Source organism: Coturnix japonica, chromosome 4 (genome assembly GCF_054131305.1).
Source record: "Coturnix japonica strain WE chromosome 4, WE-NBRP24, whole genome shotgun sequence".
Classification (NCBI taxonomy): domain Eukaryota; kingdom Metazoa; phylum Chordata; class Aves; order Galliformes; family Phasianidae; genus Coturnix; species Coturnix japonica.
The window spans coordinates 65837584-65863064 of NC_140666.1; the positions used below are offsets into that span (position 1 = coordinate 65837584).

The 25481-nt window shown below is 35.0% G+C and overlaps 1 protein-coding gene across 1 annotated transcript in view; it reads right to left on the reverse strand.

Moving 5' to 3' along the window:
- Window positions 1–9874: 9874 nt before the first annotated feature.
- Window positions 9875–25481, reverse strand: part of TUSC3 (tumor suppressor candidate 3) — a 97678-nt gene continuing 82071 nt past the window's right edge. Inside the window, exons 8-10 of the mRNA XM_015862354.3 lie at window positions 17056–17130; window positions 14744–14834; window positions 9875–10160 (exon numbers count right to left, since the gene is read on the reverse strand). Coding sequence (XP_015717840.2) covers window positions 10145–10160; window positions 14744–14834; window positions 17056–17130 — 182 coding nt within the window. The 3' untranslated portion in view covers window positions 9875–10144. The remainder of the gene's footprint in view (window positions 10161–14743; window positions 14835–17055; window positions 17131–25481) is intronic.

Sequence of the window (25481 nt, forward strand, 5' to 3'; positions counted from 1 at the left end):
CACTAGAACAGAGCTTTCATTTCACAGGCAGTCATTCACTGCACCCCCAAGCTTTAAAGTTTAATGAACACACCCTTTGCAAGTGACTCCGGCAATAGCTCAGATATATTAGTAAGTGCAGTGGTGTCAATCAATCAAAAAAAAAAAAGAATTAAAGAAAGGAAGAAACAGAAAGAAAGGAAGTGCAAGTGATGTCTTTCACTGTCTTAATCTAATTGATTCAAAGCTTCTGTGTTTTGAATTCCAGAACTATGCTTCATTTTGAATTAAATAGAAACTTAAAAAAATAAAATTAGACAATAAAATAAATCTATTTTTTACTAATTATGCTGATTACGTGGTATTAATATGAATGTTTTAGGAAATGTTTTTAAAACATAAAGTAGCCACTGTTAATTTTAACCAAATGTGTTGTGAGAGACAAGGGTTAACCTCGTGAATGAGACAGGGCAGCTGGCAGCGGGCTCAGCTGGTGGGGATAAAAAATCAGGAAGAGGCAGGGCAAAGAGAGAGAGTATAGCACGAGCTTTGCAGAGGGGAAGGAAGCCTTGAAGGGTATGTAGGTGTAGATTCTGTAAGCAACAATAATATATTGCTGTGGTGTGGAGGAGTGCTGTGTAGGGAGGTTCCTCTCTGGGGCCAGAGGCATGGTGTTCCTGGTGTTGTATTGGCTCATTGCATTGTGAAAATTATTCTTGTGTGGATATGCATGTAAGCCTCATCAGTCACTCAGCTTTCTCAGTCAAAGCACTCAGTGTATACCTCATGGACTTGGTGCTCTTTGTGTTGTGCTGGGAAAAGATAGAGCGGAAACTTGTATATGATCCTGAGAGCTGTGAAGTGTGATGTGTGAAGTCATTTCAAGCCCTGTGTCTATCTGAGATGGGATTTTCTGGGGTTGATCAGATATAGTTGAAATTGAGCTCTTTCTATCTTTTCCTTGAACTTAGGATAACTGTAAATCTTTAAAGGGTGAGTTTTACTAAGGTACTCAGAGGATGAATGCAGACCATTACATAAAGTGGAGCAAAACGTGAGTTATTTAATGCCTGAAGTCTCCTTGTTAGATAGATGATGTTTCTTCCTAGAACCTTCCTAGGCCTTGAATTGCAAAAAGCTATGTGGTGTCCCCTCTGATTTTAGATGTGGATCTGCTCATTCTACTACTTAGAGCAATGTAAATCTGTCTATGCACTAATTACTGACTTGCTTGGTCTGTCCCCAGCCTACTGTATGACTGCAAGACACCTGTGCTGGTGGAGAATTAATTATCATAGAAATAAAATTCATATCATAGAATTAGATTCTAAATTCAAGAAAATTATTATTTATTGGTGGAAATAACAGGGACTCGTATCTGTAACCTGAAATGTTTGTTTTCTGTTTCATGTAGCCTGTTCTGTTTTGGTTTTAAATTCCGTGTGTACTGTGTTGGAATTTGCTTTTAAATATGAGACTTATAAGTTTCATTTCTTTATAATAAATACTATGAGTTCTTTTTCTTGACATATCGTTTTTGATTAGGACTTTAAAGCTCATTCTGATAATCAGCATAAATGTGTGCCCTTTGGAAGCATGAGTAAGAACCCAGTGTACCTGACTGAGTAAATTGGTAACCAATCAATTATTTTTAAGTAGGAAATCAACTACTTCACATAAGAAAAGATTCACATAAAACATAATTATTGCTTTTATAAGACAGGATTATTTATTAATTTGTATCTTATAAAGTTGCAATCCTAACTACATAAAAGGCTAGGCATCAGATCCACGAGCCAGTTTAATCCTATATCCTCTAGCCCTAAAATACTTACTGAGGACATGACTAATTGTGTAGTACTGTTTTGTTGTTGGTTTTTTCTTTTTTTCTTTTTTTTTCCCAAACAATAATCAGATTTGCTTTTAATTTAGTGTTCTCTTGAGGCTAAGTAGCATGAATGGTATACATGTTTTATGCAATTATGAGCTGCTTAAGGAATGAGCTACTATAGGGTGTAATAACGTTTTCTGCATGACGCTGAATTCTGTGATGTTAGTAGAGATCAAGTAAAGCTGATTGTGTGCTATGAAAAGTATGGTAATTCAAGGGGAAAAAAAAACACATTAGTAAGAATAAGAGATGGTTAACCTTCTTATTTAACAGTAATTGAAAATGAAACAAAAAAATGTAAATCAATTCCCAATGTTTTGGGACTGCATTGGATTTCAAAAGGTAACACTATGGTACTTGCAATAAACCTCTTCACCTCATATCCCTAATTTGTATATCTTGAAGACTGAGTACTGTTTTTTACAGAATAAAACTAATCAGAAAACAGTATTACTGTATTTGCGAACATTACCTTTCATTTTGAGATGCTGAGGTGTTTAAGAAGCTTTTCTTTGTGTAGAAGATTAAAAAAAGAAAAAATTGCTCTCCAATCTTCAGATTCTTTCAGCAACTGAGAAGTGATTGTTTCCTGATTTGTACCTTACATACATATGTCTAAAAACATTACTTAATGCAGAGCATGCAGGTACCCCTCTTAAGCTCACCAGGTCACTGTACTTAGATTTGTCTGTGTTACATCATTACTAAGTGTAAGATGCTTAGTATCTTACACTAAGCCTGTGTAAGGTACGACTTGGAATGTCTGTATCTCTCTATAATTTTTGACCTCTACCTCTGTATCTGATGAGGTATTTTGTGCTAAACTGAAGGTCATACCAACTCCCAATCTATTTTTTGAAGAAAAATGCTGTTTGTAAAAAGAATGAGGTGTGTTTATTAACAGACTTTGATGTAATTCCAGTCAAATCCCCTCAGAACTAAAATCAAGACTCTGTACCGCTATTTCTTTGGTATTCCGAAGATTTCAGTGTTGAGAGAGATCACTTAGTTGTGGTTCTTCTGATTCTCAAGTAATTTTGAAGTATTGATTTGGTTTGGAGATTGGCTGTAGATTTAATGACAAACTGGCGCTGAGCAGACTGTTTTGTTTACCACAGCTAGGTTGTGTAAGTAGTGTGATCTGGCATCTTGCATCAACTGATGAAATACTTCAGCTGTAATATTTGCATTTAATCCAGCAGAGAGGCGATGATGGCATACCTAGCAAACATTATGCTGACTGCAATTAAGAAAGACAACTACATTTTCTGCTTTGGTGATCTCAATTAATTGTTTTAGAAAGTTGGTTATCTTCTCCACTAGAGAACATCAGATAGTGTTTTTTTAATGTTATATAGAGATGGATAAACTTTCCCTCTGTGAAGGCAGTAACACTGAAAATAGTTGTTTTGTTAAGCTCAGATCACCTGCAGCTTTGTCTCCTTATTGTGCTGGGTTGAATGAAGTGTTCCCAGCCATTTCTTTTAATGAGTACAATGCAAATGTTTTGTGTGCATTTGCTGTCTTTAAAAACTACAGCAGTTAGGTATTTCATGCAGGTTACAACACCAAGTGCTGGATGCCAGCAGTTCCTTACAGCTAATATGGCTTTCTGCTTTCAGTTATATCAGGAGCAGATTTTTCTATTTCTGAACTGAATACTGTATACTACTGACTGTAATAACATAGCTAAGTTAAGTAAAGAACTGCAAACACAGAATGTGACAGAATACAAATGTTTAGCGGAGTATAAGGCTTAATTCCATCATTTCTTCAAAAGACAACCACTAATTTTAGAAGTATGACACATGTGGAAACCAGGAAAAATTGTATGAATACAATTGTTAGCAAAATGCAGTTATAATGTGGTAACTGAGAGTCTGATATGTTTCAAGAATACATTTTGTAGCTTTTATTCATCTATAACCCAGTACATAACAATACGCTAAACACTGATCAATATCTTTGCCTTTAGATTTCTGAGAGTACTGATGTACTGATTCTTGTTTCACCCCACCTACAGGTCATGCTGAGAAAGCTAGTCTGTCTGTATCAAGGCATTCTATTCTACATCTTCATTTATCATTATTATCTTGTCCAATATTTTGTCTTTATTAATATGTGACACACTAGAGCACCATTCAGTGCAGCTGATTTATTTAAGTGTCACAAAAACTGGGACCTGGAGAAAGGAAACTCCCTTCCTCAAAGGGATGATAAATATCCACTTAAGCCTGTAATGACAGTAAAATGTGTTTTCCTGAAATGAATCAAACTTAAGTGGTGTTTGGAGGACAAGTAACCCAGAAATCCATTTTCTAATGCACTTCGGATGTTCCTCAGTATGAATGACAGTCAAATGACTGTTCCACTTTAGAGAGAGATGTGGTACTACTTGTATGCTAGTATCACTACTGAGCCTCTTAGAGAAAAAAAGTATGTTTTGAGGATTTCCAATATACCAAAGATTTAGTAAGAAGGGAAGCTGAAAGAATGTCCATGAAATGTGGATTTTTAAGGAGATAATGAGATTAACATGACACTTTGACATACGGTTACATATCATGCACTTTTAGTGTATAGTAGTGTTGAAGAGATATTAGTGATTAAAATGTATTTCTAGGTTTTCATACAAATTAGTTTTGCACTAAACAGAGACCTTAGGGACATTGAGATGTCCCCCTACCATCTAAAGAAAGAGATGTATCTTATTTGGAGATGTTTTATGGGAGTAATTTCTGGTGAGGAAGTGAAAAGAAAAATAAAATCTGAATATTTGGACTAATCTCAATAGTTCCCGGCTTGTAGCACCTGATTGTACTGCTGTTGATAAGTAATATACTTCTGCAGGTCGTGAGTAGTAGCATTTGTATATGTGTCATGCACACATATTTTTAAATAGTCATGGCCAGCAGAATATGAGCGACCAGAACTTGTATGCAAGAAGACATGCGCCTGAAGCATCCCTAAGACACCAAGGAGACTTCAGATTCCTTGTAGCAGGTGCCTGTCTGGGGACTGAGATCTTGGGACTGCATATCAACTTGTTATAAAATAATATGATGTTTAGATTATGATGTAAGTAGGCACTTCAGACTAATTTTCTTGTCCCTTTTAGATTTGCCTGACCTGGTAACAGTTTAAAACATGAGAAATGCTGTATCTGAAGCTGTGTAATTAATATGTTCCCACTGGAAAAAGGAAAAGCTCTCTCTAGTATTAAAAAAGAAAACCTCTACTAACTTTGACCGGTAGAAATATTTTTACACAAGACGTAAACTGTTATGTTTATCTATGTTCTGCAAAAAGAATCTGCTGATAGTGAAAATACATTCCATTGCAAAACAAACTATAATTGAATAGAATTTAAACATCTTGATATGTAATACAAAGCTTCCTGATCTCTATCATTAAACCTAGAAAATAAGAACGTTGCAACAAATGCTACTGGAAGGTAAACAGATAACTGTGGAATTGTGCACTCTTCAGCCTGAATGCATTCACGTATTCCTTTGTTGTTGTTGTTCTTTATTTGGCTTTTTTGTGTGTGTGTGCCTGAAGCACTCCTTAGTAATGTCTTACCTTCGGGCTTTATTTATTTATTTATCTATCCTCTTTCTATCGTAAGAATCTTAAAGGAAAAGTAGAATTATTAAAACAAATATATATAAAACAAATCTTCCGAACTTGGGAACTTCTGAGATTTCTTTACTGTTCTCACCTCTGAGCTGTTTTTAAAGAACAAGACGGAAAGGCTAAAATGCAAACCAAATAAATATTCCCCATGTAATTCAAATGATTTAGACGGACCAATATATAAACTGGTGAATATGTAAGGTACTAATCTGAAATGAGATGTACAGATCTGTGCTAACACATACTACAAACCTCCCTTGAAAATAGGGAAAGATGCTTCTTTTCACATCACAATCTTACTGCAGTGCACAAGGAAAAAGACTGTTTTCTTTACTCATTTTATCTATGTCTTGTATAATACCACAGCTAACTGGCAGGGGGGATGGATGGATGTAAGGCTGAAATTATTCTAGGAGAGGGAAATAGGGAGCATTTAAGAAGAGAAAAAACAAAAGTCAACAAATTGATATTACAGGCTATTTTTTTTTCTAATCTAGATATTCAGTACCACCAGACATAAAAAGCAAAATCATACTTAGTTTTGTGTGGGTTATAAGGATAGACAAGAATAACTGCCAGAGTTTCTAACTTGATTTAGGGCATTTTAAATCATTCAGGGGCTGTCTCCTGAGTCTGCACCTGTGTATGTCTGACCAGGCACCTGCATCTATATGGAGGTCTGCTTTTGACCCTTAACTGGACAACAAACCTTATTAATATCACACAACTGTTGACAGAGTTTTATTGGGCTGTTCTGAAGAGCATCCCGAGCTGAATTTGATTGGAAATAGATTGGTGAATATTTTTCACTTCCTTGGTAACTTCAGTAGCTTGGCCTTGCTGCTGTAAATCTTAGCTTCAGTCCTCAAGCACGGATTTTCTTTTTTAATACATCTCTAGGTGGCTACTGCTGCAAATGCCAACTAGCGCAAAATGCCATCAAGATTTTTAGTACCATAATCCTGCTCATTTAGAATCTCAGTACTTTAACATCCCTATAATGACAATATGTTATTCCAGTTCTATCAACATCTAGTTTTAGTACGCAAGTGCAACAAAACAAAAACAAATGCATGATATCTTTGCTCAGAATTCAGTTTGATCCATGAGCAAATGTGAAGGACTTTGATACAGAAAAATGACAGAAGGGAGAAGCTGTTGGCACACAAAAATGTAAGAAAATGGAGCAAATTCTTTTGAAACTGCTTCCTAAGATCCATAGGAAAGTGGTTAAACCCAGGGGGTAGAGAAGGAGCGTATGTGCCAAGTAGAATGCAGCAGAGCAAGTGTAAGAAATGAAGGAATTCATACTGCCTGCTGTGTGTAGACGTGCAGTTCTTATTGCCCATAGTACAGCTGTGTTGTTTCTCACTGCTGTAGTTTGTTCTTTAAATCAAACCACAACCAGTCCCCAGACTACTGTGAATGCTGTAGTTAAGATGATAAATTCATAGTGCTGGAAATGATTATCTGTGATGTAGGACAGGAACTGAGTTATCAGCTCCTTCTGAGTATAATAGCAAGGAAAGAATTAATTCTTCCAACAAATGCCATTTCATAAAATATTGTCCATTGGCATCATAAGGGGATCCTTAGATATTTCTGTTGCCCTCATACAAGAAAAACATCTTCAAGTTGTTAATTTTCTATATATGTTTTAAAATCTACTTGTGTGTGTTCTCATAACTGCAGTTCTTGAGGTCTAAATACATTATTCTGTGTATCTGCATTCTGCTGTTTTGTATTTTTTTCCCCACAGCATTTTTTATTTTTACCATGTTGTGAGATGGGTGCCTTTCCTGAGTTACATGAACAAATAAGCTACGAGTCACTCTCTTGTACATATATTGTTGTTAATTTATTTGCCGCCTTTTTGTGGATTCACTGAGGTTCTTTAAGAGTTTTCACCCCAACAGCACAGCACTTGAATATCCAAATCTATGAGTTGGCACTGCATGTGCCATTTGTTGATGAATTCAAGTGATCTCTGCCCCAATCTTTTGCTTCTTCTGTTGTGAGATGTGAGTATAGGAATCCCTATCTTCTACTTGGTATTCTTTAGTTTGTTTTTAATTCATGAAAAGGACATTTCCTCTAATTCCAGATTAGATTCTTTATTAAAGCCTCGCCTAGAAGTTTTTATTCACATGCTTCTATAATACCATGCTAGTACTGAAGAAGCTTTGTGAATGTGTAAGCAGTCCCACAAATCTCAGCTGACCATATTAACCTTTACCCTCAGTATACTAGCTTACTCTTTATTACAGGCTTAACCATCCTATTGGGAATGGAAATTGTTCATAGGTTCACAGCACTGAGGCTTGCCTCTAAATTCCTTTTTATAGATGAGTGCTATGCTGCATCTATCAGTCCTATGACACAGAGGCAATCTGTAACGATGGGTGAAGGTACTTCGGTCAGTAGTTCTGCAGCCTCACATTTGATTTCCTTGAGAGCTCTTTGATAAATGCAATTTGGTCCTGAGAAGTTACCACATCTAGCTTATTTATTTAAAGCTAAGACACAGAAGGTGCTTAAATGAAGTTGATCTGGCTCCTCTGACCTATCTGATACAGAGAATTTTCATCCTCTATGTCTTACCAGTGGGCGCCCCATTCATAAACCTTGGTCATCAGCTCTTTCATTGGTTCCCTCCCTGCTTCCCTGCTTTTGGTATGTTAATAATTTGGCACTACAATGCTGCTGCCAACCTGAACATCATTTTCACATTACTTTTCTAGCCCTCTTATGTTTGCAGTTAACTTGTGATGTTCTATGAGTGTTTCTGTTCCCCTTGCCAGCGTTTAAACACAGAACTCCCTAAGATGCTTTTGTAACTTTGATCTACATAAGTCTCTTTTACTTCGAGTTATGGCACATGTTTTACCTAGATGTCTAATATAATATTTATCAGTCTGCAGGCTGCCTGGTGGTGTTTTGCTATTTGTATTGTTCCATTATTTATTCTAATTACCTGCATTTACTGCTCTTTGAAACTGATTATCTCAGATTTCACTTTGATTGTCCACTCTTGCAACAATATTAAACCTATTTTATTGTTCTTGATTTTACCATGTTACTCTCTCGTGAATCTTTCCTGTAAAGGTATCTGTGTACTGAGCAAGCTGCTCAGATCTATTCTTTGATCTAGAAAGTCAATGTACATCACTGGAAAACTTAATTTCCTCTGATCTCTCACTACCACTGCCTGAACATTACAGTTCCTCTTATCTCACTTCCTGATTGCTATCATCATCTTGATCAAAGATTAGTATCACAGTTCTCAAGAATCAGATTTATTATTACAGGAGCACAGACCACTATGCTGTTGTATCCTATGTCATCCTTCGTGCACGGTACTACTTTACCATCCACATATGATGTGCTATTTCTAAGTTAGTAGTCTGGCCAGTGTCATACTGACATGTATCTGTGCGCGTCACATACACGCACAATTTTCCCACCAAGTCTCTGAGGTGTGTTACTTTAGGGCTGTGGTTTGATACCAAACATTCTAATTCTTCCACTCTTCTCTGCAGAGCTTCTTTCCAGTAGATCACCCTCTAATCTGTGCTGATGCATGAAGTTATTTCTCTGCCAGTGTAGGTCTCTGCACTTGCCCTTGTTGAACTTCATAAGGATCCTCTTGATCCAACTCTTCTGTCTGTACAGTTCATACAGCTTCCAAAAAGTGAACACCTACAGTGTTTGATGAAGTGAGTTTTGTAGATTTCAGAGAAACTCATCCTCATGTTTAGAGACATTCATATATAAAACATGAAGGAAATTGCTATCTGATTTCATCCCTGGAACAGCAGTGAAAGTGAACTGGAAAACTTGGAAAAACTGCACGTGTAGGGACATTCTACAATTCCTATTTTCTGATTTGCACTAAATACAGTATGCAGGCATATACAAAACCTACATATGAAACCATTCCATATAAGATGTGAGCAGGTAAAGGAGTGACTTTCCCAAGATTTGATCCTCACTCTTCTCTGTTAGCTATGAAATAAGAGATTGTACTGTCTCTAGAAGCCTCACAGCTACCAAAGGTTACAGTGTGTTTTGGAGGAAATCCTGCATGGCCCTGTGTTAGCATGTTCAGTTTACAATCAAGCACAATAAAATTAAACTTTTAGGCTGAATCCTATTATTCCTTAAGTTTACACTTTCAAAGCAAAGCAGTGGCAAGATGCGTGCAGTCATTATAGTTCCCACCACGGCATTTCTCTAAACCTTCGCTGAAGAAAAAATTACTTGAACATATTCTAAAATGCATCTTAAAGCCATTTAACAAACTTCATATTTAAAACCTGGCAAAACTCTTTGGATTCTTGTACTAAAAATTAATACAGAAGCCTTAAGCCCATTATAACGAAGTTTATTCAAATTCTTGAGCAGAGTATACATAACATTTAAGTACTTCCCAATGAGATGTTTATGGTATATATCTATAAATTAAGCATTCATTGCATAAAACTGTATTCATTTCTCTATCAGCATACTATATATAAATTATCACAGAAACAGATGAGCCAACAAAATAGTCTTGAATACATCTAGCAGTGGTGCACAGATAAGCTGGTACTGATGTTATCTTCATGGTAGGCAGCTCTAAATGAATCTTTCTTGAATTCACTTAATTAAGAAGCTGAAAAGAAAGTAAACATGATTAAAAGCTGAAAAATGCCTATAAAATATAGCATTATAGTTATTCCAAGAGAATAAACAAGGATTTCAAAACAGTCATTTGAAAAGCCATTCAATGTTTGTGTAATAATCTCTTAAACTTTTTACATCTCATTAGATAATTACTAAGTAAGCATGAAAGTCATCAAATAAAAACCTGAGTGACTGAAACTTATATTTTAGTATTAAAAACATTAAAAAGCAAAATGCACTTCAAACATCTGTTCTCTTCAATCAAGCTCTGCACCTGCTCTTACTACTTAAAAGGAAAAGCTACGTCTCCTGGGAGATGTTTCAGGTTTATTTCAGTCATTCTTCCTTGTAGAAGTGGCACCTGAATGGGGAGGATCTAAAGGACTTGGCAAGACTCTGTAAGGCTCCAGACTCTTTTGTTCATAATGTTTTAATGAATTAAGGAGTTTCAGACAACATTGCTGCTTCTTCATCCCTGGAACAAAACCTTGCATTTAAAATAAAAATAAAAAAAGCTTACGTTTCACTTGTCATACATTTCATTTTAGTTTTTTCAAGGACACTGTCAAATGAGACATCTTTACAAAGGGGAACGCAGAGAGAAAGAGTTGGGTGCAACCACAGACTGAGCTAATTCTACAGACACAAAATAATGACAGGCTGAATTGAAGAGTTACTGTAGCTTCACTGCCTCTAGCTTCAAATGAAAGAACTTCTGATTCCTCAAAGATATACAGTGTGCTCCAATATACACATTGTATTAACTTCAACACTTTTCCATTCATGGCATAATTAACCACTCATTACAAAACAGCCATGCAAGTGCCATGAGCTTAAAAGACAGTACCACTATAAAGATGTTCCCTGCTGCAAAAAGTTGACATGCTCATTAAGCAAGACATACAAACCAGGGCAAAACAGATGGCAGCTGGCTGGGTGCTAGAGGGTGAAATGATTATTGAAAAGGAAATGCAAGAACTACTGTACAAAGAGAACTGCAAGTTGCTGAACAGGGAAGTAGGAGAATGCTGTAGGATAGATATGCAAGGCCACGTACAGGAAAGAAGGAACTAAGAAGAAAGGAATAAAGACAATGGGAAAATTTGGGGCAGGAATAGTAGGAAGGGTAATCAGACAATGACAGAATCAGGTGGGGTGAAAAACTAGAAGGTACAACTGTAGGAAAATATAAATATGGCAGTGTCATTTTGAATAAATATTCTGCTACCATATCAGCTGTTCCTTAGTTTGTCCGTAACTGAAGAAACTTGGCAGCTAAGGCAAACAGCAAAAAGGTAACTCAGAAGTTAAAGAAGTCTAAGACGGAAAAAGCCAAAGGTGGAAAAAAAACCATAAAACACCAAAACATTATAAAAATCATGAAACAGGGAGCAGCCCTCCCCCCCCCCCCCCCCCCCCCAAAAAAAAAAAAAAAAAAAAAAGTTCAGAAGGGGGCAGGGTTTCAGAAAAACCCTTAAGGACAAGTTGGGCAATATCTGTTTAAGTCTATCTTAAAAGACACATTATGGAGCCAGACACCTGAAATTTAGAGCTCCTGTTCTGTGAAGGACTAGAAAACTCACAGAGGGGACTGTAGAAGTCTATGGCTATTCATGAACTCAGTACATCTGATGCTTTAGATAAACAGAAGAGACTGGGCTGTTTTCCATTTCAGTGGGCAACATTTATTTTTATCTGAAAAACTTGCTGTGCAGTCATAATAAGAGAAAAAATGAGGAAAATAATGGTAGAAGCGTATTATCATTCTCCTATCTTGTAAAATTATCCCGATTGCCTCAGTTTTGAAGGAACTAATTTATTTTGTTGAATACTACAGACCTGACTATGAATATCACCATTTAATGGAAATAGATTTGCCAGTTCATAAATTTCAGGTGAATAAAACTAATTAGGTGTAAAGTCAACATAGAACATCTGAGCAGCTATTTATAGCACTTGCATTTACTAATATTTTATTTGTCTGCAGACACTGTTTATTTGTTCTATTTACTTACATTTTAACAATCTATTTTTAAGAAATAAGTATTTTATTCAATTGTAGTTAATTTCAATTGTACAATATTATTCAAGATTTCTTTACTGAAACTAATTTAATTACATCGAGGGTAGACATTTCTTATATGGCATATACAGTAAATGCAAGATCTCCAGCTCTGTGTCTTGTCTGTTCTTGTTGCTCTGACTCTAGACAAAGAACAAATACTTCATGTCTGACTTAACTTTTATGTTTATTTCATGAAAATAAGGAATCTTTTATTTATCATGCTTTCTTGCAGCTTATTTCTTTTTCTATGCTAGTCACTTCAGAATATGTATTTTCCCATTCTTTTAGTTCATAGTTCTGAATGCTGATTATTTTTTATGGTTTAACTAAAACCTCTTCACCTTAACGTTTTCAGTAATACACAATTGCAATTGCTTTAAAGGCTCATCTGATAATGAAACTCTTTATTGCGGTTTCAAAAAAATTCTTAAAGAAGATACACAATGCCAGCAACTTAATAAAAAATTACATAAAGCCCTCAAATTTTCTGTTGTTCATATAATTTAAAATCATATTAAAACAAGAGTGCATGGTAAGACCTAGACTTGAAAGGACAATAAGTAATGCCATCATAATAATGAAATGACCTTAAATATTTCAGAGTCCACTTCATAAATTTCAGCCAAAGATAAAGCAAAACAAAACAAAAATAATGGGTAGCTTTAAAACAAACAAACAAACAAACAAACAAACAAAAAACCCAACCATCATTAAACACTAAATATGTCTGTCTGCTCTCTTAAAGAAACCAGCATTACAAATACTTTTATTGCTACTATTCACAGTGATACACTACTCTGCTACTGTACCAATGTATTCTCTCTTGTTCTCCTCATTCTTAATATTTTATGTGCTTTCTCACCAACCTAAAGTAAGGTTTGCACAAAACATTTCATGCTCTTTTCTGAATACGAAAGATAATTCAGATTTCATCTTTTTGGCTTATAGTTAAAATTGTACTCCCTATTGTTAGCATGTATCCCAGTTACTGATAACATTTTGTTGAGATAGATAGTGAAATGCTCAATGACTGAATAGCTGATGCTTATTTAATACATCACTTATCCAACTTAAATGCTGGAGTGAGAAGGCCTCTAAAAATACTCCTTTGGATATATCAACACTCCTGGTCTTGTTACAGAACAACAGAACTGCAGGGGTTGGAAGGGACCTCCAGAGATCATTAAGTCCACTCCCCAGCTAAAGCAGATTCCCAACAGCAGGTAGAAGGGGATAAAGGCAAAAATGTACAACAGTGTGAAATAAAATTAATGTATTATCAATCAACCATTAATGACAACAATTCAAACAAAAGTTTTAGCAAAATGAAAAATTCTATCCTATTCCCACAAAAAGGTGGTTTAGCAATAGCCTAAAAAGCCCAGACAAATTTATTACATGCTTACTCATCCATCATGATACTATATACCCTGTAAAGAACTTCATGATGATCTCAGCTCTGCATCACTTCATTAGAATTTGTAACTATATAAACAAAAGAAGTCTTCTTCAGAAAGAGTATGACATTGTCATGAAGATGGTTGAGACAACTGAAATGTCAGTGGCAAGGCTAAGAGGTAGTTTCCACAGAAGGTGCTGAGAAGCTGCACAGACTATTCCAGAAGGCAATTTACAAACTCCATACTGATGAAATCTCACAGTATTATACTATAGGGCCCTTTACAGATCACTTTTCATAGCAGAATGGAATAAAAAGTGGGAAAAGACCTGCTGTGCATATTGCAAGGAGAAGAGCTTAACAATCTCGAGTAGTAGTACAAAACTGAGATTACAGAGCTGGCTTCTGTACTAACACACAAGACCTACTAATGGAAATCAACATTAAGTATCAGAAAAAAATGTAGAATCCCCCATTTGATGCATTAACACTGACTGTAAAAAACAAAAACAACTAGCAGAATTGATAATATTGATAGTTCTTTCAGTCTCTACTTACTTGAAAACAGACTTCTGAATCTGCATTACCAATGCTCCACTTATATATACTTTGTACATGCACTAGATGACAATTCATCATATCAAAAGATCTGTCAGCAACATGTTACTATAAAAAACTGCTCTTATACATCTTAGCTGTACTGTAAAGCTTTGCACAGCATGTTAAGACTTTGTCAATTGTATAAACATGTTTTGTGTGTGTACATATGTGCACATACATACACATTTATATGCATACATATATACAGTACATAGGAAAAAGATGTTGAAAAGGAGCAAAGCCTGGAGCAAAAGCAAGAACAGCACAGTTTCAAATAGGATTTAAAAAAAAAAATAAAAAAAAAAATCAATGGAGCAAAGTTATTAATCTTGGAACCAGTTGGAACAACAGAAGACTGACTTTTTCTCATTAAGTATCTTTTAGATTTCTTACGCAAAAAAGCTTTGGGTTCCAGTGGTAAAAATTAAAGATTTGTTACCTAAAAACTGTTCTTAAATTTAGACAATGTTATTAAAATATGTAAGATGAGAATTTAATGAGAAATTACCTGTATGGGTAGCCATGGTATTTGGAGCGGAATATGGACAACAGGAAGCTGAAGAAAAAGACCACCAGACCCAGGCCTACCAGGCATATTACTGGAAAGAAAATAACTTTGCTTACTAGCATATAAAAGATTTTAAACTGGAATCTCTACAAAGAATATTATTTATGTCAATCATTTATACAGAATTTTGACAGTGAAATACAGAAACATTGCTGCTTGCCTACTGATGCTCACTATCTTCTGATAGGATTTCAAATACACATGGAAATAATATTTATTAAGAAAAAATAACTTGTCAGTTTAAATGTACTTTCAAGAAAAGAGAGCAGCAATTTGCAACTCAAATGTTTGTGGATGCAAACACCTTACTGCTGATAACAGATTTAATAACCCTGTAAATTATACATATCAAGCAATGTCATTTCAGGTATTTGCTTGTTCTTTTGGAAAACAAATTACATTTAGAAAAAAACATCCCTGGACTAATGGAATCATTCTGCCTCTAGTCAACCATCTCAAGCTAAAGTAACTGCAAAGGCTGTTTAGTAACTGCTTTATCGAATTCTTAGTGGCTAAAACATTTCACTGTGTTAAGTCCCAGGGCTGGCAGATAAATTACTCTTAACAGAAATATTATGTCTTTGGGTACTGAAGTTAAGTAACAATGACATAGACCTTCTGAGAGCACCCAGATGCAAGCTCTTTGAGCCTTTTCAAGCTAAGAATGAATTATCAAATTAAATACTTAAATTAACAAATGAAATCTGAAACACTAGTTGATACTTTAGTAGTGGTAGCAAAAAACCTTTTCAATCATCATAGCTCAATCAATTGTGCACAAGTGGAAAAGAGGAAATATTATACAGTCTGATGTACATACCTGAAAAGCCTCTCACCTATGAGGGCTGCTCTGAAAGTAATGCCTCAGCCCACCACAACGGAGGAGGATGTAGGTGGTAAGGCAGTGGAGGTTGAGCCCTAGCAACAATATCCTGCTACACTCTAGTGCCATGTGACAGCAGAAAACGTGCAGTCTGACAAAATGGTATCTGACACAGAAGTGTGTATGAAGTACAGGTGTGTCACTGAACTCCTCCACAAAGAAAAAATGGCATCCACTGACATGCATCAATGCTTGACGAACATTTTTGGAGACCAAATGTGAGCACAGTGAGGCAGTGGGTTATTTACTTCAGCAATGGTGACAGCAACAGTGGGTCACCTCTGCTGGTATAGATTTTTATGAGCTCAGCACACAGCCTTTTGTTCACTGCTATTGAGATGCATAGCTAATGAGCTAATGGCGGTGAACATGTTGAAAAACACTGTTTTGTAGCTGAGAATTTGCTCTCTCAAGTAGTTGGTGTTTTTGTATCCACTGTAGTTTCCATGAAAATAAATAAACAAGAGGCATTAATTTCATAGCAACCTAAGTACATGTGGTAATGGTTTGGTTCTAGTGAGCTTATTTGATTTTGAAAGCTTTTCTTCTTATATCATTCCTAGGTAAGGCAAACTTTTGCTACTTGACTGGAATACTGATGCTTCAAAAGTGTCAGGTTTTGGAAAAAGAAAAAGCAACCGTCCAGTCAGTGAAGACGAAAATGGTTGCTGTTTTTCATTACAATCGACTATGTAAAAAACTGACATACATCCATCTAAATGTTAAAACTTCTGCAGCTATTTTGAGAAAATTAGTCCTGTACAGATATTATACACACTCTTCATCATAGAGAACCTGCCAGTGATTTCAAACCACGGTGAAATGAACTGTTAAGCACGAACAACACAAGTTACACAAAAAGCATTCAAATTAGGACCACAAGTAGAAACAAGTCTGAACTTGTGCTATAGCCTGTTAGGACATATTCTGCACTATTGTGCTTTCACATTCCTTTGGAGACATACTGTACAAAGTGTAGCAAGAATTTTTTTTCCACTCCTTTGCTTGTGGTCACAAGCATTTTAAATGCCTAAATTCATTTTGAGAATGTTTTGAAATTCCTGTTCCTTAACTCACAGACTTTCAATATAATATAAAGCCAATAAATATTGACACTATGCTTTTCTATGTCATAGAGATACCATGTCAAGTTGTAAGTTGACTGGGGATGCTTGACTTGTTTTTACTGTTACAACACATTAACATAATTTTATCTATTGAAGCTCTATGCTATACTCTTCTCCACCCCGCAACATGTAAAAATTAGTTCAAGGAAGAGCTTTTAAAAACTTAATCAGATATTTACTTGTAACCTCTCAATATCTTTTTAACTGTAATAACATTATCTCAATTGTGCTAAGTAACTTACTTCTCCTCTTCCCAACATCCCCTTTGGAGGTAGCAGCTTCATTCAGGAGCACCATTCCCATGGTGATAGCAGCATCTGTATCACCATTGTCAAGGAAACAGCAGATGTGTGGATACCTCAGAAAGCCACAAAGGCACTGCTAAAAGCTAAAGTTTTCAAAATGATAAAAAACATTTATATATAAAATTGCATATCACAGTCTACTGTACCAACAGATTCACCTAGGGGAAAAGTAGGTAATAACATTTTCCTTTCAGCATTCTACATAAAAGAGGAAAGAAGGTTCAAAAAGCTCTATAAGAGTAAGTCCTTATACAGAACATAAGACTTTTCAACAGTTATGGAAATAGATATCCCCCAATATTTTCCAGTATTTTGTATATTGGAAGTAAAGGATTTTACAAAATGAAGTCTAAAAGAATGAGAAATCATTCCTACTCCACAGTGGGTTTTTTAATGAAAAAAGTGGACTGCTTTATCTTTAATCTGCTTCTCAGTAGACATTTGCTCAGTCTTTAGTGTCATATTGCAGCAAAGAAACATCCCAGAGGCAAGTTCTCAGTCACTCTGAGTTTTATTGCCTAATTATTACTGTTAGGAATACAAACAACTATGTAATAATAAAACAATATAGCAAGATCTTAAACCATACCATTAGTCGCTTACTTAAAACTCCATAAATAAAAAAGAATGGTCGCTACTTACTGTGTTTAAAATCCATTCTGAGGAGGAAGCAGGCATGAATGCCACACTGAAGCAGGAGTGTGTCACGTGAGCTATATCACACAATTTCAGAAAACATGAATTTTAATAGACACAGCTCAATCTTGAATAAGGGAGAGATTTTTAAAATTTACTTTCCCCAGGCTAGGCAGCAGGATGACAGACTACCAAATTTAAGAAATTTAAGAGACATATTTAACTTTACCTACACATATAATAAACACAAGATGGTTCAAACATACTACATCCATGAGCAGTATTTCTAGACTCTGACATTATACTGGCTATAACGTTATTAACATTTTATTTTTTTTTAATGTTAAAAATGTTCAAAATTAGACAAATTCTCTAATATATCTGAAATTTCAGTTATACAATTTCAATTAAAATGAGCTTGGACAAACGTATTTAGATATGCCAATGCTAGCATCATTTCAGTTCATCGGAGATTCAGTATCCTGATTCAGACTTGAGATTTGTGAGTTTCCTACATGTGGATTGAGAAAAGTCAAGTGAAGAATAACAGAATTTACAAAGCAAGCACTAGTGGCAAAATGTGGCATGTGTTCACAACAGCGAATGGGCAATGTCAAGGCAATGTAAGCTAAAAAAATTTTTCAGGTGTAGACATCTACCTATGGTTCTAATTTAAGACACTTGCAACACAGGCATAAGGTGGAAGTAATGGGCTCAGCTGGAATAAATTGTGGAGTTTCGCACAATATCATTGTTCAGAAATATGAAAAACTGGGGATTTACTTCCTCCTGAAATTAGGCGCTCTCCATCTTTCTAATGATGCTGACCCACTTTACTAGGAAGAAAAAAATGCAATGTTCTTAATGGCAGAGAAAAGCAAGGGAAAGACTGCAACCAAAGCCCAGCAGTTCTAGGGAATAATCTCTTTGGATTCTCAGTCTCAAGGCTATTTATAGTTTGTTGTTCTTTATCCCCCAAGGCGTCAGAAAGTCAGAGTAAATATACCAAGGAATTTATTATTAAATCTATGTTAAGAGAGATATCAGAATCACTATTATTTCCTCTTTGAATGGCTGTTTTGAAAGAAGAGCTCTGAAATTTCTTGAAGGCAAAAATAACCTGGTAATACCATGAATGCTTCAGACAGACATTATATTACTACTGGGAAGACTGCAGATGAAAGAAAAAAGGAAAGCAAGAATAGAACAGTGGGTAATTATAGAAGGACTTTGGAGGTTAAGATAATGAAAAATTTGTTTCTTGGAGCAAATTGAAACACAAGATGTTTCCTTTTGTTTCACCAGGAACACAGAACGCTGGGAAACATTTCTGTACTGTGTGGGTGACAGGGCACTGGCACAGGCTGCCCACATGCTGTGGAGTCTCCTCCTTGAGACCTTCAGAAACTGCCTGGATGTGGCTCTGGGCACCAGCTCTGGGTGACCCTGCTGGAGCGGCAATGGGACCACATGGACCCAGAGGGCCCTGCCTACCTCAACCACTCTGTGACTCTGAGAAAATGCTTTATAATGGTCATGTTTTACACATACACCTCATTCATCACACACTTATCAAAAACCTTACTAATGGATATTAAAATAAGCTACCTCAAACATGTTTTCCCTTATGTCATCCTTGGGTTTAATCACATTTTCATTAAAGCCACAGGCTAAAAGAAACTTTAAACATGATTTTTTTAAATGTTCACATCAGGCCTAGTGTCACAGATAATGTACAGTATCTTTAAATGCACTGTTCATGAATTGATTTTATCTTAATTCTGCTACAGTACTCAGTAAAATACATATTTCCATTCTAAAAGTACTCCAATAAATGGAGTAATACGGAAAACAACAGAAACATCCCAGGAGCTTATTTGTAGGCTTAACAGAATATTTTAAAATCATTTCCCAAAATATCTGGAGGAGGACAAATGGAATCCACACTATTAGACAAATTAGAAGAGAATGTGAAAATCACCTCCTAAAATTTTTTTCTGAGCATGAGAGACTGGAAATTTCTTGTGCTAATCATATGCTTCTAAGTAAGACTAGAAAGAGTGCCATGAAATTTACTCATTTCTCTGCTTTCAAATGTTAAGAAAGCAAAAAATGATTTGATAAAATTACAACAAAGGCTGAAAGAAACACTGCACAGATTCCACATATATTTCTACCATGTCAATAAAACCCCCTAAAGCTGAATTATCTAATACCAAATTTATTTTACCAATCTCTCATTTAGATTTATAACAGTAGTTAGTTTTGTTTTTAGTTTAATAGAATCATAAGGAAAAATCAAAGGAAAAAATAATGCAAACAGCGCTTGACTGCAGCTCACCAGAGCGTCTCTGGGTAATGCTATGCTTTGCAAAGCTTTTGTACTGCTATGTAAACAAATTTATTTGCTTGATTACCTCCTGTGATATTGTACATAATGTGGTCCTTTGCCTTTTACCTTATTTTTTTTTAATGGACAAACTGGGAAGAACATTTTGACAAAAGCAACATATCCTCTGCAACTGAGAGCAGATCTATAACCTGATATATAGCTGAACTGTGCTTTTTTCTCCCCTCTCTTTTCATTACCCTTTTTTTTACCTCTTTTCATTACTCTTTTCCCCTCTCACATCATTACCCCTCCAACTTCCTTCACATTGTTACTACTTTTGCTTCAGTTGTTGCTTTCTAACTTCAATCTTCATTGGGTTTTCAGCTTCACTTGGTTGATGTCAATGACAGTGGCTTTATAACTTCACACTCTAACAGTGATTGAGTCACTTACTTTAAATATGTTATGTTGAAGCAAAACTTCAGTCAGTTGAGTCTCGATTTCAATGCAATCATTAGCTTTGTACCATAAACTATTTAGTTTAAATTACTATTTTGGGCTCCTCTTTCTAGCATTGTAAGTTATGTCTTTACATTATTTTGATATTCCACAAAATAAAAGCAACAGTCCTGTTCCAGAAATAATCTTTTTAACATTTCTCATTTCAGTAATATAGAATTTGAAGTTTTGTCAAGAGGTTACTTGGACAGTTGTTCACCTTCAAAAAGTTTAATAGCATGAAAATATATACTTGTTTTTCTGATTTCTGTTAATCTCTGTCACTATGCATTATGAAACTACGCTGAAAAGAGAAGGGAATCGTGACACACTCAAATAAACTACAGATAGCAAATGTTTTCAACTCAGATGCTTTCTGGTAAACATATCCTTTTGTAGCAATTTGGTAGGTGTGTCTACAAAGACTGTTAAATATCTTTCAATTTTTAAATTTGGAATTATTACAGTTTTACCTACTACACTGCTGCCCCTTTTCCCAGGTGGCACATAATCCTCACTGAAATTCAAACTGATAACTTACACTTGTTACTTAGCACTTTTGAAAAGGCTCTGAATACTTTGATAAATGAGGAGAAGTTTAATAGTATGATGAAAAACAGTCATGATCAAAATTCATAAGATTATTCATTAAATGATTGGCAGTAGCAGAGTATGATATTTAGCTCTGCAAATACCAAGATGTTTGATTGGAAGTATTTTTAAGAAAAATAATTTGATCAATAAACTCTATAATGACAGATACCTTATAAAATGAAAGCAATCACTAGTAAATTCTGGATTCTACTAGGGCATGCTTTGACTGAAAATTTAATTACTACTAAATCTAGACAGAATGCCCCAAAGAAGAAAACCTGGCATTCTTTAAGTTATTAATGTGATGATGATATACCATTTATAACATTCTTCACAAATTTAGTCCTAATTGCTAGTAAGTGGGGAACAGAAGGAGATAAAATTAGTTGAAAGAAAACTTGTTAAATTTGTAAAAAAAAAAAAAAAAGACAGTGGTGTCATTCATATGTTGTTGGATTACTGCTAAGAGTAAAAATCCTAAATCAACAGCATTCATAATAAGAAGCAACTACGTTGTATCTGTGGACTATTCAATAATATATGTGCAAAAATAACTAATGGACAAAATGTTCGTTCAATCAACTCTGTATTCACTTTATTGTTAATTAAAATGGGGACAGTTTATCTCTCAACCTTCAAAAACTTCTAGTTCACTTTATCATGCATGGAACAGACAAAAACACAAGTATCTTTAGTAAAGGGTTATCAAGATTAACAGGAAAATCTATGACTTACTGTATATTTTCCCCCCTCCTGCCCCCAGACGAATAAAAAGTAAAACACAATATGCTGTTGCCTTATGAGAAGAGGGCATATTATACCAACCTAGAAAATTACTTGCCTTAGCTTCTCCCTACTAATATTTAAACCTCTAAAATACCTGCTGTACTTTCAGAAATATTGAATATGTATTATCTGTACTTATGCTTTAACTGAGCAATTTCAAAGTATATTTAACTTTCAGCTTAAATTTGAAAAAAAAACAAACATAACATGCATTCCAATCACTCTACTCAGGAAATACTATTTAGCTATGTGCAATTCTTGAAAATGAAGTATTAGTGACTTTTCCATCTTTTTTTTTTTTTTTTTTTTTTTTTCCATCCATTATTTTTTTAATGATAGGGTAAAGAAACTAATCAAGAAAAGTTATGGTTCTGAAGTGAAAGTGCTCTCATAGTTTCTTTTATGACATTGTTGCTTCATTTCATGAACAATGAGTCTGATGTTCTACTCTTCAGTGCACCATCAATTCTGAATTAGACCAGCCATCCCAGTGGATGATTCAAGAAGACCTGAGGGCTGAGGAATGAGGTAAGTTTAAGTTACCAATCTTTATATGTCCGTACTCAGTGCAGGATAACTCCACATGTTGATAAAATGAGCATAGTTCTAAAACAAAGGTGTTTTTTTTTTAAGTTACAAATGTAACTTACTCATAAATTGTACACAATCAGGTCAAACATCACTATATTTAATTGCCTGAATTATAGCTGCAGGGACAGTCATAGTAAAAACTCTGAACATTCTTTCAGACCAAGACTCCTTGGCTTCAGCTTTTCAAGAGTTTTATGAATTATTACACTAGTTTTGGCACTCTAGTTCCCCTCAACTCCTTGAAACCAGCAATTCACAACAGTAAAGGAGCTGTAAGTCTGCATTTCATCCATTTAAATGTCAACTAAAGTACAACATTCTCTTTTTTGATGCTTTTCCATCAATTGTACAGCACAGAGAATCAATTTGATAGTAATATAGAAACTGCTATAGTGAAAAAGTTCCTTTATTATTCATTTGATTACTGTCAGCTTCAATTCATGAGATTTTCACAGAGATTGTCATTTTAATCCAAAAATAATCTGATGGAAGCTGCCCTCTTGTGATGCTCTTAGACATTTGAAAATGGAAAGGCTGTATAAAAGCTTTAGAAGAAGATAAAGATTCAGGAATGCATTTTAACTCAACTGCAACAATGTAGCATAGATATACCTGACTAAGCTTGTACTAAATCACTAATCAAATATTAATCCCTCCATTTCCAGGCTTTACAGGCTAATTTACATTCTACTTATTCATACTGGTGTAGCCTTTTAGGGTCGCATTTAAAATTAACTTTGTGTAGATTAATTTTACATTTAGTATTTATGACCTTTTTGTTTTTGTGAATTATATTTGATGGACTTTCAGGTTTTGTCTTGTCCATCTTACAGTCACTTATAATGTAGTTACCCACTGCACAAAAGAATTTCTGACCTTCTTTACATTTTATAATATTGTTCTCGAAATTTTCTGTTCTAGAGGCTCATGAACCATAGATATGTCCACAACTCCACAATAAGCAGATAAAAAAAATAACTGCATGAACGTTCTAGTAGTTTTATTTCTTTTTAACACATATTTTTTAAAACAAGCTGTATTTGAGATATTTATCAATACCGAATTTACTCTTCTAACACTTTGTTCCAAACAGTCACAAAGCACTTTATTTCAAATACTATACTTGTTTCAGTACTTTGCCTCATCTCTTTGCTAGTACACAATCTTTTAGGAGGCATACACATCTTTTCTCTAGCTCTCTCAAAGCACCAATGGATTTTTTAAAGAATATCACATACCTCATATATGACTCTAGGCTAGTATTGTACTTTCTTTTACTTTTAAAGATCTGTGTAGAATTGTAACAGACAAAGCTGAATTCAGTCAAGGACTATTCAATTAGCTGTCTGGGACTACAGAAGGTAAAAAGCTTAATTCTGGACTATGTTTCTGCATCTTTCAGTCAAACAGTTATGCCACTTAACAACTAAAATACCCATTAAAGCTGTAAGCTGATAAAGAAACAATGAAAAATGTTGTCTTCATTCTCCAGTTCGTGAATGCTTTTTCATCTGTGTACTAGCGGTCAGATATTTGTAAAGGCTGGTAAGGAAAATCAATTGGCAAAGCAACAGCTAAATTTGCTTCGCAAGATTTTGCACTTCTACTGGAAATGTACAGATAGCCAGATACTGAAAAAAGTTGAAAAATCAGTGAGTTAGCAGTTTCGTACATGGGACACAAAACACATCTGAGAGCAATTCAGCAACTTGTCATTCAATTAGCTGATGAAAAACACTGCATGTTGTACTGACAAACGCCCAGCTACAAACATAAAGTCCTTAACGCATCTCGGTGGCATCTAAGAGATTTTAGTATTTTCCTCGACAGTTCATAATTATGAATTATTTTGAGATCAAATCAGTTGGTGAATGAGGTAATGGAAAGAAATAGCAATATCATCGATTGAAAAATAATCATTTCCTTGTGCTTTCTTACATTTGGTTGGAGTCAGGCACTCTCCCAAAGAGCCTACAAGGTTAACAGACACTAGTGGACAAGTGCAAGCAGAACACTGAAAACAGGCAGCACGCTTTGTTACATTGATTTATAAAGTTAATTAAGAAAAATGTTTTAAAATAATTTTGTTCTATTAGTTCCATATTTTTCAACAATGGTGATCTCTTTTTTCCTCACCCTTAAGATTAAACAAATAGAAAGTTTATCTCACTGCTGTGATTGGCATCTTCTTTTACATAATTTCTGGGGGGCACAGTTTGATTCCATTGTGAGTAACTGATAATGTCTTAGAACAGAGATCTAAACAAATATGTTTCTAGGTCTAATTTCAAGCTCCTACACTCAGTGACCACATTTGCACAAGCTCTACTGACACATGGGAAGGCAGCTTCCATTTAAATTCACTCTGTGCTTAAGTTTCCTTAAACCAAAGAGGCACTCAGTATACTTCATTAAATTCACAGTGTAGGACAGGAAATGTCTTTCGTAATAGGTGTAATTTAACCGCTGTGGAAAAGATTTGTCTTTTTCTTCATAACCAATCACGCTCTTTTTCCTTTTCAATCAACATCTCATATCCACCTACACAGCCGTCACATTCAATTCTGCCTTGGGAATTCAAATTAACAAACTGGAGAGACATTTCTATTTTCACTTAGATGCACGTATTTTTATCGGCGTTGAAGTTAAGCAGGTTTAGCAGCAATAATGAGAAATATTATCAGGTTAATATTAACTGCTAATTCCTATAACAGTGTCCTTAGATTCACTTCTTTCTGTGCAAATAATTTGTTTAATAAATTGAACTCTTCACAATGCAAATATTTATGGTAACTTCTAGCTTACTCTGTATTATAAAGATTTCATTGTATTGCATAAAGAAAAAGATGCATTACAGTCAAGTCAGTTTACTTCACAAGGAATGACAACGAGTATTCATTAGAAGTATTGGTTAGTGAAATGAAAC